General features: G+C 38.1%; 1 protein-coding gene across 1 annotated transcript in view; it reads left to right on the top strand.

Annotated features, from left to right (window-relative positions):
• The window catches only part of Tmx4 (thioredoxin related transmembrane protein 4), a 38,804-nt gene that overhangs the window by 9,597 nt on the left and 8,927 nt on the right, over positions 1–20,280 (top strand). The window contains exons 2-5 of the mRNA XM_028884528.2: positions 1,683–1,798; positions 14,247–14,292; positions 15,025–15,153; positions 15,840–15,885. Coding sequence (XP_028740361.1) covers positions 1,683–1,798; positions 14,247–14,292; positions 15,025–15,153; positions 15,840–15,885 — 337 coding nt within the window. The remainder of the gene's footprint in view (positions 1–1,682; positions 1,799–14,246; positions 14,293–15,024; positions 15,154–15,839; positions 15,886–20,280) is intronic.

The following is a 20,280-nucleotide window of genomic DNA, read 5'->3' as shown; positions in this document are numbered from 1 at the left end:
TAGGGGTCATGGTGTAGCAGGGTTGGTTTTTCTCTGGAGACTCTGTGGGAGTGTCCCTCTGTGCTGCTCTTAGTTTCTTGTGGCTGCCGGTGTGTGCCTGAGTGTTTATGTCTGTAGCTACAGCCCTTCCATCCATGGTTGGATGGCAGTCTTCCTATTCCCTGGGTCAGAGCTCTCTCTTCTTCCTCTTGTAAGAAGTGTTACTAGAGGTAGGGCCATCTTAAATGAGATGATTTCTTAAGATCTCTGATTCATTTATTTGTGTAAAGACCCTATTACCTGGACACATTTGCAGGCACCAGAGCTAGAATTTGAACATATTATTTTGGGAAAATTATTTAGTCCACACACTTTACAATTAGAAAATCACTTTTCCCATTTGACTTCTTCGGATTCAACACTAAGAAAAAAAATCTCAGTTTTACAATCTGGGTCATTTGTGTGTATTTTTTTCTTATAGTGTTTTTGATTGTTGTTTGTTCATTTTTTTTGAGACAGAGTCTTGCTATCTTCACTTGAAGATACTAGGTTTCTTGGTGAACCTGGAGTGGGAGTTGACCACTCTAAGCTCTGAGGATCTCCTTGTCTCTGATCCTCAACAGCACTGGGGCCATAGTCACACACAACCACTCTTGGTTTTTCTTTGTTGGTTTGTTTTCACATGGTTTAGGGATTTGAATCCATACGCTTACACAACAGTGCTCTTACACAATATGCTCTCTCCCTAGGCCTTGATTTTCATTAAGGCTGTGGAAGGTGTCTTCACCCTCTCTTTCTCAGTGCCAGACTCTTCACATATACCATTTCCCTGGTAGATTGGAACATTTGTTATCCCTTTCTTGACCATTTGTTTTCTTAGGTCTCAGCATAGATGTTCCTTTCTCTGTAGGTCTATATGAGATGTCATTACCTGTTTCTAACTGAAAAGAACATGTAAAATGCAGAGTTATGGTTTGAAGGCCCACATGTTTTTAACCTTTTCTGTTTAAAAAAGTGTTGGGTAGCTATTCATTTTTTTTTTTTTTTTTGAAAAGTTAACGTTCACAGGTATTTACATACTTAGAAACATGCTATGGGACCTAGTAGTGACAGGTCTCTGGTCTCTGCCTATCGCATCTATAGCTCTGAGAGAGCTAGAATTGGCTTGGCTACTATTGGGACATCCTTGAAAATTAGTTTACTTTGAGTACTCAAAACATCTTTTCCTCAGAGATCAAAGCTACTTGGAAAGGGATAAAACTTGATTCATTTATAAAAATCACTTGGAGGAAATGTTTTATATGTTAAGATAATTCTTGAAAATATCCTCAATTTTTCAATAGAATTAATATTTCTATATAAAATATAAGGGAAATACACTCTTTTTTTTTTTTTTTTTTGGTTTTTCGAGACAGGGTTTTTCTGTGTAGCTTTGCGCCTTTCCTGGAACTCACTTGGTAGCCCAGGTTGGCCTCGAACTCACAAAGATCCGCCTGCCTCTGCCTCCCGAGTGCTGGGATTAAAGGTGTGCGCCACCACCGCCCGGCTAAGGGAAATAAATACACTCTTATATGTCAAATGACGTTGGAAAGCTTGCTTTTATTCTCCCCTTAGTTAGGAATTTAATTTCAGATATTCTATTAATTATGTTTATAAATTTTATTCCACATATTTTGTGTTGATTAGTTCTTCTGATCTTACAGTTATGCCCCGTGGTGTCCTTCTTGTCAGCAGACTGATTCTGAATGGGAGACTTTCGCAAAGAATGGAGAAACACTTCAGATCAGTGTGGGAAAGGTGGATGTCATTCAAGAACCAGGTACTGTAAATGTGATCTTTACATAGGAAAGTTTAGTATCTGCTTACTTAGAAATTTTCATGCGTGTAGAAATTTGCCAAGTAGGATGTTGAACTTAACAACTTAAAGCAACAGACCACATTTTGGCTTATCTGTGTCTATGTATGTGGGTCTTTACCCATATACATACAAATATACATACATACAGATATGCATATTTGTATTTATTATTATCACTGTTTGTTGATACATTAACAGTAAGTTGTAAATATCATGATACTTCACGCATTTTCTTTAGCATATTAAATCTGGTTTCTCATGGTGTTTTGGATTTTGTTGTTACATGTTTTTTGTTTCCCTCAATCTAGAATTACCCTCCTTTTTTAATGTCATCAATATGCTTAAGAGAATAAGCCATGATTTACTGACATGTTTTTATGGCAACTTATCTTTTCTCCTGTTTTCTTTAAACCAGAAGTTTTCTATAGAGATGTGATTCTGTCCAGGTTACAGAACAGAATAGGTAGTGCTGTGACTTCATGTTGCATATCATCAAAAGGCTCTGATTGTCACCATTGGGAAGTTAAGCGTGATAGGTAAACTAGCAACATTAAGTATATTATAAATGAAGAAACCACCTCTCCTTTTTCTTTAGTAAATAATCTGAGAGGTTATACTTTGGGATTTGAAGCTTTGTGATGTTCTTGCTTGAACTGGATACTTTATTTCTGGTTTTAGAATGGTAAACTTGTGAGTCATTATATGTATCTGTGTTAGCTATAATTTATAAATAGAAAGAATCACTTTTTCCCTCAATGTAAGATAGTAGACAATTTTAAATTATGAAAATTTAAACACAATAAATTAATATTTATAGCTTAAAAATAACTTATACATAAGAACAAAAGTTGGGTTTTATTATAGAAAACTTTAAAATATGGGTGTTTTCAATTTTTAGTAGTATTTTTTTGTACTAGAACTCTGTTTCTAGATACTGTATCCATTTATAAGAGGAACAAAGCACCACAATTTGTTTTCACTTTTTAGTAGATTAAGTTCTATATAAACTTGGGTAAGATCCAGTAGGCATAATCCATGATGGGTTAATTTGAAATACAGCTATTCTCTTCATATTTCAGTTCCTTGGTAGCTCCTTGTGAATTTGGTGTGATTTAAGTTAAGAGATAATAGCCTAGTGATAGATTTATAATTCTAATATTTAATTTAATGTGGATTTCCATATAAAATATAGGCCTACTAGTTTTCCACTGCATGTAGGTCAAGGATAAAGAAAATGGGTTTGAAGTATTTTTAAAATGCTAATTTTTGCCACATTGTTTTATATAATGAAAACTCACTGTATTTGGGATACTTACCAAAGAAGGAAAATAAATCTTCTACACCACTACCTGGGGAGTGGGGGCATCCTCCAGCACCAGAGGGCTCGAAAGGAGTCCACAGAGTTGGTTCTTACTAGACTTTTCTATCTGATGGGGCTAGGGAAAAAGACACTCATACTCTCTTGATGGTTTCCTTCTTTATTCCCTATTCTCCTATGTATACTGTATATGTTTTTCTACAGCTTATATATCCCAACAAAATCCATATAGGAATTACAATGTGGTTACATTCGTATTTCAAGTGAATGACTACAAGTTAAAAAAAAAAGCATGTTTTTCATATCCCTTAAAAACATTTTCATATTACAGGTGAAAAACAAATTATCCCAAGAACCCATGTACATTCATATTCAAGCAACTAGTTATAGATTAACTGTGTAGGCAAGCAAGATATTCTTCTCAGTCCGGTCTTTTACTGGTAGGGTGCATTTTACAGTTTCAAAGAAAGAACCAATTACTTTATTACTTATCTTGAAATGTAATCTTATAAGGAATTTTGTAGGCATCACAAACAAAACCTTTTAATACATGAAAAACCATCAGTCAGCTCTACTTTAAATCTTCAGGGTACATACCTATTCATCAATTATTATTATTATTTTTTATATATATCAGGAGAGTGAGGACAGAAATGAGGATATAAGGAAGTAGTCACCACCTTTGGTCATCAACCAGTCCTAGCAAGGAAAGTGAGTCAGCTAGTAATAATTGGGCTGCTTTGTTCTTATTCTCTGATCTTAAAGAGTTCCTCACTCAACTATGTGCCTATCTAAAACTTTAGATTATCTTGTTTTTTGTTTTTTTTTTTTATCTCAAAGCTGTTTGACAGAAAGATCTTAGTCTAACTTTAAGTTATTTTCAAAGCTTTGTTTTCAGCTTTTATGCACTCCAAAACCTGTGAACACATTTCCCAGCATTAAGGTTAAAAGAATTTAAGCTAGCTGGCCTACTGGGACTCAGTTGTTTTTCTTAATCATTAACTAAGCCACAGTCTATACTGCTCCTCAATAGAAACTCATGTGTTCTATCTGTGTGAAACTTTCTTGTTTGATTTTTTATCATCAAAACTCTATTTGAACTAACATTATTATTATCAATTAGACAGTAGAGTTTAGGAAGGAATCATTGTCATAATAATCCATAGGTTAAAATGCCCAGTAGAACAGGATGTTTCCATGAGATAAACACACCACAATCCAGGTAGTGGGAATCTCCCCACACCCATTCACACCATGCCAGATCCCAGAGAAAGATGGCAGAGACAAACATGCAAAGGCATTCTGTGGTCTGTGGTCTCAGAACCTTGTCTATCTGAGATTCACCCATCAGGGATTAGCCTCCTGGTAGGCTGACACCCTGAAGTCAATTGCCACCTGCTGCTCCTCCGACATGGCCACTGGCACTTCTATGTGGCATCTATAAGAAATGATTGTTTGATGTTTTAGGACAGATTTTAAGGGAAAGATTCTTAAGATCCCTTAAATTTTTTTTTTTTTTTTTTTTTTGGTTTTTCGAGACAGGGTTTCTCTGTGTAGCTTTGCACCTTTCCTGGGACTCACTTGGTAGCCCAGGCTGGCCTCGAACTCACAGAGATCTGCCTGCCTCTGCCTCCCGAGTGCTGGGATTAAAGGCGTGCGCCACCACCGCCCGGCTAAATTTTTTTTAGATTATTTTATGTGCATAAATGTTTTGAATGCATACATATCTGTGCACTATTTGTGTGCCTGGTATTCATTGAGGTCAAAAGAGACATCAGATTGACTGAAATTGGAATTACAGAAGTTTGTGAGCCATGATGTGGGTGCTAGGAATTGAACCTGGGTCCCCTGCAAGAGCAAGCCATGCTCTAAACTGCTGAGCCATCTCTCCAGACCCTATTAATTGCAGTTAAGTTTTTATAATATGATTTTTTTCAAATTATAAAAACTTAACTGTAATAATTAAAAATTGCAAGAGAATGCTGGAGAAATGACTTAGTAGTTAAGAGTACTTGTTACTCTTGCAGAGGACCAGGTTTCAATTCCAAGCATCAAATGGCAGTTTACAACTGTCTGCATCTCAATTTCCACAGTAAGTAGCTCTACTTCTAAGGGATCCAATGCCCTCTTCTGACCTCTACAGACATCAGACACTCACATGGTACACGTACATACATGCAGGTAAAACACTCACACACATAAAATAGCTATACACACTACACACAAACACACGCACGCACGCACACACACACACACACATAAATGAGACCATGATTCTACATTTTTTGGTTCTCTGAATGGCTTGAGAATATGGTCATTGGTTATGTAGTATGTTTTTTGTTAAAGACATGCTAAACATATGGCGGTGATCCTGTAAGATCTTACTGCCAAAGGATAGTGTTGATATCTTAGTATAACTGTACTCGCTTATATTCATGAAACAACAGATCACCTGAAAATGTGTTTTGAAAAACTTGTTTAGTGATACATGACTATATGATGCTAGCTATGGTGTTTTAAGTCCATAATTTTACTTTCAGTTACTAGTTTAATGATTTTACTAATATTTTAATAAGGCTTAAGAATAATAATAATGGATATTTGAGTTTTGGGTATAAATGACGTAGAAGTGGCTAAGGAAGACAGACATGACTCCCATTCAGCTTACATTCTAATGAAGGGAAAAGAATAATAATAAAACAAAATGGAAAATAACAGATGAAAAATGTAGTAGTGTAAGTATCTAGCCACCTTTTCTTTTTCTTTTTTAAAGATAGAATGGGCAAGGAAGGTCTGTTTACTAAGTGGAAGAGGTCTTGATAAACTGAGACAGCAGACAGACTTCAGCAGACTTTGAGGGAAGAATGTTCCAGGCAGAGCAAATACCAGGTGCAGATTGGGCTACTTGGCTTACTTGGAAAACAGTATTGCCAGTGAACCTAGGATAGTAAGAAACCAAGCTAGTTTTGTTGGCCATGGCATCGAGTGTGGATTTACAAAGTATGGTTGAAGGATGGTGCTTGAGGATTTGAGTAGATACTTGGCATGACTTATATTTTAAAAGAATTCCTTTGGTTGCTACATGAAAATTGATAGGGGTCAGAAATGGAAACAGGCTGAATAGTTGACTGATTAGTTCAGTAAACCAGAGTTAAGAACATAGTAGTTTAGAAACCATAATGATTAAATTTTGGATATGAGACTATGACTTCCTGATGGATGAGTTGTAAGATGTAGTGGGAAGATAGAGAAGAATAAGAGGGATCAGGTTTGGAACAGAGAAAAAAAATCTTTACTAGATACATATCTGACAGAGGATTACTATCCAAAATATATTAAGAACTCAAAAGACAAAACAAAATAAGTACACACACACAAAAAAAAAAAAAAAAATTGGGGAATGGAACTACATAGTTCTCAAAAAAAAAAAAAAAAAAAAAAAAAAAGAAATACAAATACCAGAGAAGCAGGTTTTAAAATGTTGAACATCTTTAGTCAGAAGAGGAATGCAAATTAAAACTACATTAAAATTTCATCTTACCCACTCAGACTGCCTGAGGTCAAAACAACAAATGGCCCTGAATGCTGGCATGATTATGGGGAAAAGGTAATATTTATTCACTGCTGTTAGAATGCAAACTGGTACAATTCCTATCAGTATGGATTTCAAAAAGCTAGAAATGAAAGAGCTATACCACTTGGGCATATAACCAGAGGACTCTATATCCTACTGTAGAGATACTTGCTCATTCATGTTCATTGCTTTTCTAGTCACAGTAGTTAGGAATGGGAAAGCCTAGATGTCTAAGAACCAATGTAGAGACGATATCTTACCTGGAATCATCCTTAATACTTAGTTTTTTACAAAGTCAGTATTTGACTGAGCTATTAAAATAATTCCATATGACACTATCAGTAGATATTTTTGCATACTCTTTTATCTAGGCTATCTTACCCTTGGATATTGATTGCTATTGCCTTTGTATATCACAATACAGCTCTGACATCATTTGGTCCTTCCTCTAAGCTTTTAGTTCTTTTTTAAAATGAGCTTTAGATATATTTTCTGATAAATTAAAATCTTATATGTTCTGGATAAATGTCCTTTATTTTTCTACATTAAACTTGTTTTAGTTAATCGCAAAATTCTGTGGTAGATTTTTGGTCATTGTTTCCATTAGAAAGTATCTTGAAAACTATTAACTCCAAGCTACCACACACAAAAAAGATTTATGTCCTTTTGATGTTGGGCTGCATTGTATTTTAAAGTGAAAGTTCAGTAGAAAGGGCATGCAGAAATTTTGGAAAACTATAGCCAAACTTTATATTTTCTGTTTGCAGGTTTAGGAGTGTACCTCCTTTTGAAATTATTTTCTTTCTAAGGGGGTGGTGGCAGAGGAGAGTAGTATTGAAGATTGAATCAGAGCCTTACCCAAGCTATATAAGCATGACCATGAGCTGTATTTCCATTTCCTCTTGTTAAACTTCACTTTTTAGTTCTGAGAAAGGGTCTTACTGTGTTGCCTAGGTTGACCTACATGCTCAGAGAATTTTTTCCCTAACCCTAATCCTAACTTCAACCCTAACCCTAACCCTAACTCTGGTTAGGGTTGGAGTTAGGGAAGCAATCCATGACCTCCAGCTCTGGGGCATGCACCCTGAGAGGGAAATAAAAGAAACAAGTGGAAGTTCTTCAGGTACTTCCTCTTGGAGGAAAGATTCAAGGAAGCAAGAAAGTTGTCTGTTAAGGTTTGGGTTAGGGTTGGAGTTAGTGTTAGGGTTGGGATTGGAATCAGGGTTGGTGTTAGGCTTAGGTTTAGGGTTAGGGTTCGTATTAGGGTTAAAATTGAGATTAGGGTTAGGGTTGGCATTCGGATTAGGGTTGCGATTATAGTTATGATTATGGTAAGATTGAGGTTATTTTTTATTGGTGTTATAGTTGTGTTTGACTTAGTTTTAAATTTAGGGTTATAATTATTTTTAGTGTTAGGGTTGGCTTTAGGATTAGGGTTAGGATGTTGTTTGGGTTTAGGATTGGCATTAGTGTTAAGTTTAGGCTGATGGTTAATGTTAGGGTTAAGGTTAGGGTTGGTATGAGTATAGGATACTGGTTAGGTTAGATTTAGGCTTGACTTGAGGGTAGCTCGGGTTACAGTTGCGATGTGGTTAGTATTTTGGTATTAGTGTTGAGGTTTCGATTTGGGTTCGGTTTTTATAAATTAGGTTAGTATTGGTATTAGGAATAGTCTTAAGTTTAGGGTTAGAGTTAAAATTAGGGTTGAGTTTATGGTTATGTTTAGGGTTTAGGGTTAGTACTAGGTTTGGTTCAGCATTTATTTAGGGTTTGGGTTTTGTTTGTCTTCTTGGTTAATGCTAATTTTGGAGTTAGGGTTATGGTTCTTTTTAGATTAAGTTTATGTTCAAATTTAGTATTAGTTTTTACTTTGGGTTTGGGTTTGAGTTAGATTTGTAGTTAGGGTTAAGTTTGACTTTAGGGTTATTGTTAGGGTTTTGATTAGAGCTAGGTTATGGCTAAGTTTAGGCCTAACAAGAGCATTAGGGTTAATATTGGGGCTCCTCTTATATTTAGGGTTTTCATTAGTGTTAGTGTTAATGTTGGCATTAGAAATTAAGTTTAGGTCTTGTAAACATTTTGTGACTTCTAGTTTACTCCAGGGCATGCGTCTTTTGAGGGAAGCAGAAGAAACACCTGAAATTCCTAGAGGTACTTCCTCTTGGAGGGGAGATTTAAGGTTAGGTTTAGGGTTATAATTAGGCTTAGGGTTAGAGTTAGGGTTAGGATTAGTGTTGAAATTATGGCTAGTGTTGGGATTAAGGTTAGGGTGAGAGTTAGGGTTTAGGGTTAGGGTTAGTGTTAGGGAAGTAGTCCATGGTTTCATAATACACCCTGTTCTCTAAGAAAGCCTATATACAAACTCAGTCATTCCTGTGGTAGAATGTAACTTTGATTAGTCTTTGGTAACGTAGGAGTGGTCAGAGTTGGCCTAATCTCCTCCTAGGAAACTTGGGCAGTGATTTGGGTCCCTGGAGCAGAAACCATAGATAGGTTTTGCTGACTGGCTTCCCTACTTGCCTTGTTAGGCCTACTTTTTAAAGCACTCTAGACCATCTACCAAGGGGCATCACTACTCACAGTGAGCTTGGTTCACCCTCCTATATCAGTCGTCCATCACAAAGGCACTACAGGTTTGCCCACAGGCCTGGTATTTTCTCAATTGGAATTCCTTATTTCAAAATTACTCTAGCTTGTCAAGTTGACATAAAATTGGCTAGCACAATGAATGAAGACAGGAGCATGGGTGACTCTAAAGCAGCCACACTGGAAGGTCTGCACTCTGCATGGTTGATAACTTCCTTATGACTATGTAGATGGAGCCTGATTCCCTAGTCCTCTGCCTATATACTCTTCTTTTCCCAAGACCACATTCAAGTAGGACAGAGTACAACTGATTGTGTGGAGTAGCTGCCCAATTCAATGAGGATTTCATGATCCTCCCAGCCCCTCCTTCCATGGGGGAATGTCAACAACAGTTAACATGCACATCAGGGATGGCCTTTTGCAAGTAGGTATAGCTGGACTCATGAAGATGGTGGCAGTTTGGTTTGGAGGATAGATAGTCCTATACCACACTCTAGCTTTTCCTTTGGTTCTTAATTTTTTTCTGCCCCTCTCTTCCACAAGGGTCTGTGAGCCTTGGAGGAGGTGACATAGATGTCTGACTATTTTTCTCCAACTTCAGCGAGGCACTGGTCTGCCATCCCTTCTCTCAATCCCTCCATCTTTGGAACATGAGTGTTGGCAAGTCTTCAGGGTTATTCCTCCTATGAAAACATAAGAAAGGAAAAGGACAAAAAAAATGGAAATGGAAAAAACATTCAGATACCGAGTGAAGTAGTAACCCGATTGTATATATACTGCAGACATGTTGGGCAGTACATAGTTATTTAACAAAGCAATAGCAGCGGCATCTCTACTAGGGCCGATGACTACCCTGGCCACAGGTTTATGTCTAAGTGTCAGGTCTCAGTTGAGCATCCCCCCCCCCTCGTGGATCAGGCTGTCAGTCCAATCAGAAAGTTGGTTCTATCCAGAGCTACTTGTGTCACTATTTTAGTGTCTGGCACGTATTGCCTGACACTTCCGTAGCGAAGCATGCAGGATCCACAGCTGAGAAAGACTACCTTAGTAGCACCTTCCAGCACTATAAAAACTATCCTGTAGGGAAGTCACATTTCCTGCTCAGTCCTAGCCTTATGTCTCCAAGTCCTCAACCCAAGCTATGTGATGTCTTCAGCATTAGTGTCTTACTGTTCATTTCTGGAATGAAATCAACAGCAGTAGCAATAGTCGTGATTGGTTTAGGAGCCTCTGGGGCCTCTGTGGCTGACAGCTTCTCTGGAGATAATTCATCCCTAGTACTAAGATTCCTATATTCCTAATTTTTTATGGCTTTTATGGTTTCTAGGAACTTTCAGGCCATACTCATACTCAGCAGACCCTGTTTACCATGCAGGCATGCCACTCCATAGCACCTACAAGAAGAATTGCTATCCTGGGTTATCCCACCATGGATATCTCTTGCTCAGCTGGTAGAGACCTTAGTGACATTATCTCTCTACCCTTCATATTGCCTATGCCACTGCCTCTCCCCAAAATGCACACCAACTACATACCATATGGGGACAGAAGCCTATGTTAAAATAGCCTCTCTAAACTCTCCACCCTCTGAACAGTGTAGGTTCAGCTGCCTATCTTAATACCCCTAGCAGGAGCAATGGTCTTGTTCTTCCCAAACTCAACTGTAATTTGGTTATCGTCTCCTGACTACATCAGTGTAGGTGGGACTAGGAAACTCATACCCCTCACTGCTTTCTAAGATCCCAATGACAAATCGAAGTTTGATTCTATCAGAGTTTGCCTTGGGGCAACTAATATAAGGCTTTCTTACAGAGAAGTGGGTGAAAGGTTACAGGCAGGACTGTAGATGACCCTAAAGCAGCCACACTAGAAGGTCTAACCACAGCAAGGATGCTGACTCCCTCATGGCTGTGTAGGTGGAGCCAATTTCCTTAGTCTTTTCCTGCCCATATGCTCTAGCCATTACGTAAGGCACCATGCAATTGGGGCAGAAGTGTGTACAACTAATTGGGAAGATTGGCTGGATATCCCACTCCTCATTTTGTGAGGGCACATGAATAGTCAGCAAGCCCAGCTGGGATAATCAGAAGTATTATGTAAATATAGATTTATTTTATAAAAAATTATGAAAGCAGATTATCCATGTTATTAAAAACAAAGCTTCAGTGTATCAAATTTCAAGTGACCCAAGAGATTTAAAATTTGAACAGCTTGATTTGCATAGATATTTGATTTTTGTCCATATTCAGCAGGAGAATAGGTAGAAATAATAAATGTTAAAAGGATATGTGTTATTTTTCTGTGCTATGTTGTTTCTTTCCACTTAATACAGGTACCCTGGTAAATATAGTTGATTTGCAAATCATATTTATAGGGCAGAGAGCTATTTTGCAGTCACTGTGAGTCAGGTTGCCTGCTTGCTGTTTTTCGTATAATGTCTCTCTGAGGCCATAATTGTGATCAGTTAAACTCTCTCCCTCTGTGCTCTGTGAGAACACCACCTGTGTTTTTCATCCAGTTATCTCCAGTAACTACCACAGTTCCTCAAACAAAGAAGCTTATTAGCTACTTGCTGAATGAAGGAGCCTTTTATTTTATTTACCTTTACATATGGATAGCATGACATTTGATATGCACTTCATGTTCAGTAAAGATTTTCTAAAACAAATAAAAAAATGTGATCCATGTACAATACTTGGAAATTTTAGAAATATACAAAATTGTGTGTGTGTGTGTGTGTGTGTGTGTGTGTGTAACAATTAGGATTTTAAGTCTTTTCAAAATATTAATGGAATGGAATAGTATAGGTGTCTTTATATTATTATTATTATTGTTATTATTATTATTATTTACATTTTATGAACAGGAAGGACTTCACTGTAGCTTTGACTGGCATGAAACTTGGTGTAGAGACTAGGCAGTCCTCAGACTTGCAGTGCTAGGATTATCAGTGTGCCTTACTGAACCTGACTTATATTTTAAATTATTTTAATTTTTAAATTTCCTTTTACTTTTAAGAATGTATTCTTAGAGACTTTCATATATTTATATAATGAAATATCACATCTACCCTTCATCTTCCCTTGAATTCCCTCCAGAAACTCAAAATGTCCTGTTCTCAACTATATGTACTTATCTTTTTTTCATTCTTCCTTTGTCTGTCTGTCTGTCTGTCTGTCTGTCTGTCTGTCTGTCTGTCTCTCTCTCTCTCTCTCTCTCTCTCTCTCTCTTTCTCTCTCTCTCTCTCTTACTTTTATTGATTCTTTGCAGATTGCACATCATGCATCCTGATTCTGCCTGTCTCCCTGTCCCTCCCATCTGCCCTCCAATCTTGCAACCTTCCCCCAAAACAAAACAAAATTTAAAAGAAAGACCAAAAACGAAGCATAGCAAACAAACAAACAAACAAAAAACCCCAAACAACAGAAAAGCAAAATAAAAACAAAACAAAAAACAACTGAAACAACAACAACAAAAAGAAAAGCAGTAACAAAAAAGGAGAAGAATCTTTGTGGAAGTTGTAGTGTGACCCATTGAGTCACACAGTTTACACTTAGTCTTTTTGTCTTCACTTGCAAGTGCTTATTACCATGAGTCACTGGCCTAGTTTAAGGCCTCTGCTACACCATTGTTAATGAGCCCCTACTGGGGCTCCTCTTGGATATCCTGTTGATGTCCTGTGTCATAGGGATCTTGCAGTTTTAAATCTGTTTGTCCCCTTTACCTGCTCCAACAGTTCATAAATGAGGTGGACCTTGGGGACAGGCAACTCAGCCCTGGTTCTGGGTTTGGGTGGTAGCTGGGCTGGTCAGCCCGACAACTTCCCCCAGTTGTCACCACTCAGGTAAGCTCTCCAGCACTGCCCTGGCCAGCCTTCCCAGGGCAGCCTGTAGCAAGGAGTATGGCCAGTTCTCTTCCTCCCAGGCCCATACAGGCTTCCTGGTTGTTGGTCCAGATTCTGTGAGCCCCTATGAGCTCAGTTTAGTTGTTTCTGTGTGTTCCTTTGTGATGTCCTTGACCCCTCTGGCTCGTACAGTTCTTCCTCCCTCTCTTCAGCAGGATTCTCTGAGCTCACCCTAATGTTTAGCTGTAGGTCTCTGTATCTGTTCCCATCAGTTACTGAATGAAAGCTCTCTGAAGACAATTGGGACAATCACCAATCTATGAGCATAGCAGAATACTGTTAGGCATTGTTATGTTGACATTTTTTTTCCCTCTAACTGTGTTTGGTTCTATCCTCAGTCTCTGGGCCATCTAGCTTCTGGGTCCTGGCACTCCAGGCATGAACTTAGATCTTATTGCTCTGTAATATATTCTTTTAGCTTATGGACACAATTCCAAGTGTCTTAGTTTGGGTTTTTATTGATGTGAAGAGACACCATGACCACGGCAACTCTTACAAAGAAAACATTTAATTGAGGTGGCTTGCTTGCAGTTTCAGAGGTTCAGTTCATGATCTTCACTATGGGGAGCATAATGGCATTCAGGCAGATGTGGTCCTGGAGCTGAGAGTTCTACATCTTGACTCAGAAGCAATAGGAAGTTAACTGACTGTCACACTAAGTGAAGCTTGAGAAAAGAGACCTCATAGCCCACCCCCACATTGACGCCTTTCCTCCAGTAAGGCCACACCTCCTCATAGTGACACTACCTTTGGGGCCATTTTCTTTCAAACTACCACACCAAGTAATACATAAACCAGAAAATTCTAGGGTAACACATGGAACATAAGCATGTATGTGTCAGTAACTAGAAAGTATTAGGAAATAAAGGTGACTAAAGTTTTTTTCCCTTAAGTCAAAAGATAATCAATAAATGTAATTCAGTAATTCCAGTGATGTTTGTTCATGTAATCACAATAGCAGTCTACGGATGCTTTTTCTCAGCACTTGAGCTTAACTTTTAACTGCTTTTGTTTGTGCTTTTCCTAGGTTTGAGCGGCCGCTTCTTTGTCACTACTCTCCCAGCATTTTTTCAGTAAGCTTTATTAATTTTATGATCTTATAAAGATTAGAATTCAGCACTGTAGGGGGATAGGTCAAGTAGGTGGTGGTGAACCATGCTAATGAGAGGGAAGGGAAAATGGCAGAAAAATATTCCATTGTTACAGCACTTGGGGGTCATTCAGGAGACAGGCCGAGCAGGTTCAATGGAGTCATGGGAATAGGACTCCCAGTTTCACTCAGTAGTACATTAAGAATGAAGAGAACAAAAAGGAATGTGTAGACTGTTCTGTGGATCCTATCTGGGCTGAGAAGTAAGAAAACGAAGGCTTAGAAGGGGATGTGAGATGTGTGCTTTGATCTTGACCATGTGCTTAGAGACTCGGAGGGCATAAATTTGGAAATGTAGATATATTATTTGTTAATGTAATAACAGTGACTATTTTGCTAGAAGAAATAAAAATATTTGGTTACAAACATATTAGCAAATGAGCTGGCTGATTAAATATTGCTGGAAATTTAGCTTATAGTTGTAGATTACAGAGTGATAAAATAGAATAATGCTTTGAGTTTTAGAATTTCTCATTTGCATTAGATTAGAATTAATAACACATGCCCTCTGTTTCATGTCTGGCTACATTTTTTTTTTCATTTGAGCTAATTTAAAATTCAAGCAGAGTTTATATGTGTGGTCAATAATTATTTTGATTATTATATAATACCTATTTTGATTTATCTAATTTCTACTTGATTTTATAATCTATAGTGCAAAAGATGGGATATTCCGTCGTTACCGTGGCCCAGGAATCTATGAAGACTTACAGAATTACATCTTAGAGAAGAAATGGCAATCAGTTGAGCCTCTGACTGGCTGGAAGTCCCCAGCTTCTCTAACGTAAGTTATCAATAAAGTGTTATATGTAAAATAATAGGTCCCATGTTAGTGTGGAGACCTTACAAGTCTAAGCTTTTCTTCATATTCCTTTCTTCTTATCTAGACTAAATATGCCTATGATTGGTCCACCTAGTGTTTCTGGTTTTGTGACCCACATGTACTGCAAGTGGTTTTGGTGGAGTGGGAATTGAATGGCTGGATTAGAGGGACGTGTTAACAGAAAACCTTTTGTAGCAAGCCATGCCAACTGTTTCCTTTTTACAGATGTGGTATTGAGTGCTGGTTGCCATTAACTGGAAGGACAAATGTTTCTTGAGTTATAATACACTCGGGAATTCTTGTGTTTTACCTGGAAAATATAACTGGTGGGGTTTTGGCTATCTGGCACTATGTTTCTGGGGATAGCTTTTGATAATGTTTAGTAAGGTAGATAAGGCTGAACTGTAATAACTCCACATTTGGCTTTAATTTTTAATGGTCATGTTAGTGAGTATTTTTATTTTGCATATACAGATGTAAGAAATATCCTTAGTACCATAGAAGCAATGTAATGTAATATTTCATCTAACACATGTACACTGTGTTAGTGCCTGGGCAATATGGAGCTTATCTTAAAAGTAGCTCACCTCTGGCATTCATTTCATTCTTCAAATAACTGGACATTGATTCTTCTCTTTCTTTCTTAGGATGTCTGGAATGGCTGGTCTTTTTAGCATCTCTGGCAAGATTTGGGTGAGTACTTTTAAACAATTATTATAATTGAAGATAGATTTTGTTGTTGTTGTTGTTGGTTTTTTCGAGACAGGGTTTTTCTGTGTAGCTTTGCGCCTTTCCTGGAACTCACTTTGTAGCCCAGGCTGGCCTCGAACTCACAGAGATCCACCTGGCTCTGCCTCCCGAGTGCTGGGATTAAAGGTGTGTGCCACCACTGCCCGGCGAAGGTAGATTTTTTTAAAGAATAGAAATAATAGCTATTAAATAATAGAAAATGAAAATTTATAAGTACTTTTATAATTCTGTTTTCCTTAAGCCATAAAACTACTCTCATTTTTGGTTCATCATAGCAATATGTGTTAGAAAGGCATAATTTGAAGAGGTACCCATAGTAGCTGTGTCAGACACATAATTTTATTAGATTGGTGATGAAGTCCTTATAAAAACAAAAAGGCTTCTATGGTGTGGTTTTATTTTACCTCATTATTCCCTTGGAAAATCTCTTTATAGATCAAAGGTTGTCTAGGCAGGCATAAAAGTCATTCTGTGTGTCTGGAAGCAGCAAACTGTAGCCTGAGAGAGGCTTGGCTTTATAAACAGAGCTTTCTTTGAGCAGCCATCTTATAGTGTCTGCTGTTTCTTGATTACGTTGCACTGCAGGGATGGAGTTGTACCCACTAGTGTAAAGCACTTCCTGTTGTGTGTGCTTGTATAGTGCCACATAGTCACTCCAGTGTTAGAACAATTGTTTAGGCCAAATATTTATTTCTTAGTTTGTAATATGTCATTAGTTTTTAATATGTCCATTTCTTTCTCTTCTCAGTAGAAAGAGCTTAATACCATAGATTTGTCATTTATGTTTGAATTGCTTGCTTCCTAGTTCTAAATAACAATGCTTTAAACTTATTATTTGACTTTGAAATAAGACTAATAATAGCAGACTTAAGATAAAATTCTGTAGCAGCTTGTGTGTGTGTGTGTGTGTGTGTGTGTGTGTGTGTGTGTGTGTGTGTTTGTGATCTCTTATGATCTAGATGGGGGCATCTCTTCTCTCATCTTTTCTTTTGTTTACTAAAATATCCAGAAGTGTTCATAGCAATTTAAAGTGAGATGATGTACAATCATAAGGTCCCTTTCTTGAAGCCTGTAGATTGTTAAATTAGGTCTTGTAGATATTCAGAGACAGACTGTAAAAGGAGACAAGAAGCCTTAGCTACCACTGGAGAGACCTCGCTGGCTGCTACCATGCAAAAAAGATATTAAGGGGATTATGGAATGTGTGTGAAAGGGATCATGGGCTTGTTCCGGAACTCTTCGAGAGTATACTTCCTCTGATACAGATGAGCTTCCAGACCCTAAGACTCTACCCTTCAGGGCCACTGCACCTTTGACTGAGACCATGTAGTACTGGCTGCAACAGTTCAGATGTCTAGAGTTTGTGTAGGCCTTGATCTGAACCACTCATAGAAATGACTTTATTTCTTTTATTTAATGATTATTTCATTTAGTCCCTTCATGTAAATCTATATGTAGCAAAATATAACTCTAACTTAATCATCTGGTAAAATACTTAAAAGTATATAAAGTTCAGGATAATCAGCTGACATTTTAAAATATTTTTAATAAAATGAGTAGGATACTTTTATGTAATGAAAGCATACAACATTGAGCAAGTATCAGTATTTTGACCTTAGGAAACATGATTAAGGAAATAGAAACATAAAAAAACTAAAGCTAAACTGGATCTCTTATAATTGACTATATATATAGATATAAGCAGTGTTGGGCCAGAATGCAGTGATTCAGAGGCAGATAACTTTTCTTGTACTTTGAAAAGTCACTTAGAAAGTTTCTTAAGTATTTTAATCATTTGTTTTGGAGAAAAGGTACATGACACTGCCCAGAAGAACTTCACATTATTCATTCACAATGTGTTCATTCTAGCCTCATGAGTAAGGTAGAGCAGCAGGTATTCATAAAGCAAGTTCAAAAATATATCTGTGAGTCAACCCAGAGACTAAGTGATCTTTAGTCTCCTCTGTCTCTTTGGCATACTTCAAGGCTTAAGCCCAGTAATGACAATGAGTCATCAAGCAAAGCATAAACTGCTCCATACACATTTTTATCTAAAACCAGAGCTGAATAATACCTCTTGAAACATTAAGAGTTGGAAGCGACCTTCAAATATAACTTCAGGAAGGAAGGATTTACTTCAGTTCACAGTTCCACTGCAGGGTAGGTTGGCAGCTAGGGCTCTAGACCTGATTGTGGGGCTTTCCAGCCAGTGACTTTATAGAAGTGAAGAGAGAAACTGATACAATGGGGTCGGGGATGGTGGGTCTGGGTAGAGGAAGAAATTAGGGGAGGAGTAACTACCACTAAAGGCTTTTGAAAGAGGCCTTATGTAAACCTACTATAGAAGCATCCTAAAATATTTTCATATGTAAAAAAGAGTTTAAATGGAGTTAGTTGCTCTAGAAGAGGGATACAGTACCCTGATAAGAGCCATATGTGAACAAAGAGAACCCCAGTTACCTCCCTTTGGGTTGCTGGCCAGTAGGACCCCATAGGCCTGAAACACACATACTATTGCCATTACTCTTGGTTATTGTCCAGAACTTGATATCACCCTACTGCTGCAGGTCACAAAACATGGAGAATTCATATGGGTACAAACCTAGAAGCTTCATCTCTATTGTCTGGCTTTCATAGTGCTGAAAGGGGATGTACATACCGCTGGAGGAGAAAATTCATCATCAGTCTTACCCAGCTTTATACTTTGTAAGCTACAATAGTGACTGTCCTGGTAATATATAGCCACTGATAGAATAGTGTCACCAGTGTTACAGGAATAACCAACCACTTACTGATTTGATTTAAGGCCTACTCCTTGAGATGGACCCCATACCTAGCAGTGTTACTGGGGCAAGGAACCTGTGGATAGGTAGGTCATTGTTGCTAGGCGAGAACCTATTGTTATTGTTCTGCTAACCCTAAATGGGTCATATCTAACATACCTCTCTCAGGGATCATTGAGGAGTAGGGTGCCAAAAGATGTGACAGCTAACAGTGATAAATGACTACAAGGAAACAATGTTTTCCAGACGTAATAGAGAAATTGCACATGTGAACAGACAGTAGCTGTGACTACATGCATAGGACTTGGGCAAGCTCATGCCAGACAAAATCCCAGCATGCAGGGGAAGAGGCTACAAAGCAGGGCAGGCACACCCAAAATTATTTAGGTAACAAAGTTTGTTTTATTTTTAAAAGAAAGAATGGTAAAAGAAACTAGGTTGTGGTGCATGGGCCAGCGTTTTGGAGCCCAGTGTGTAGATGTAACCAACCATCTTATTAAATAAGAAACACAGAACCAATGTAAAAGAGAAAGCCGAGAGGCCAGAGCTCAGAGCTAAAATCTTACCCTTCCTCCTGCGGTGCTCCTAGCTTCCTGAAAGAGACCTACTTCCTGTGTGTATGTCTTTAAATAGTCTTTCTGTTCTGCCTTCTCATTGTTTGTAAACCCAAACACATGACTGCCTTGTCACTGCCTGTAAGTACAGCCCTCCAGGTCTTAAAGGCGTATGTTTCCAATGCTGGCTGTATCCCTGAACACCCAGAGATCTATGGGATTAAAGGCATGCACCACCACCGCCATGCTTTTTCTATGGCTCTAATAGCTCTGACCCCTGGGCAACTTTATTTATTAACATACAATTAAAATCACATTTCAGTACAAATAAAATACCACCATACCAGTGCCTATAGTTGCAACCATGCACAGCCTTGGTGCATGGAGGAGGGGATTGAACCTGCCTCAACTGAATGTACCAGGCTCTGCTGATTCCTCATGGGAGACCTTGCCTTGGAGGAGGTAGGAATTGGGGATGGGTTGGGGGAGAAAGCTGGGGGGGGGGCAGGAGGAGGGAGGAGAGGGAGATCTGTGGTTGGTATGTAAAAAGAATAGAAATTTTAATAAACTTAAAAAAAAGAAAACCAGGTTGGGTGGGTAGGTAGGTGAGGGTAGCCCTAAAAGGTATTGAGGTAGAGATGTTGAATATGCTCAAAATATATTGCATGAAATTCTCAGAGAATTAAGAAAAGTATTAGAGGGAGAAGTGTCAGAACTGAGGCCAAGTTCAAACTTTTAAGCCCACCCCTTTGTGACCTACTTTCACGAATTATGCCTCTTCCCTTCCTTAACGTTCTACAGCCACTGAAAATAATGCCATCAGGTGTGTACCAAGTATTCATACCTGAGCCTATGGGACATATCTTATTCAAGCCATAATACTCTGCCTCTGGCCTCCATATGGCAAAAAGCATTCAAGCCCTACTTTAAAAGTCCTCATAGTTATAGTTCAATACTGTTCAAAAGTGCATAGTCGCTTCTAAGACTCAGGGCAGTCGCTT

The sequence above is a fragment of the Peromyscus leucopus genome, chromosome 4 (assembly GCF_004664715.2).
Source record: "Peromyscus leucopus breed LL Stock chromosome 4, UCI_PerLeu_2.1, whole genome shotgun sequence".
In the NCBI taxonomy this organism is placed as follows: domain Eukaryota; kingdom Metazoa; phylum Chordata; class Mammalia; order Rodentia; family Cricetidae; genus Peromyscus; species Peromyscus leucopus.
This window is presented reverse-complemented; position numbering and strand designations above follow the sequence as displayed.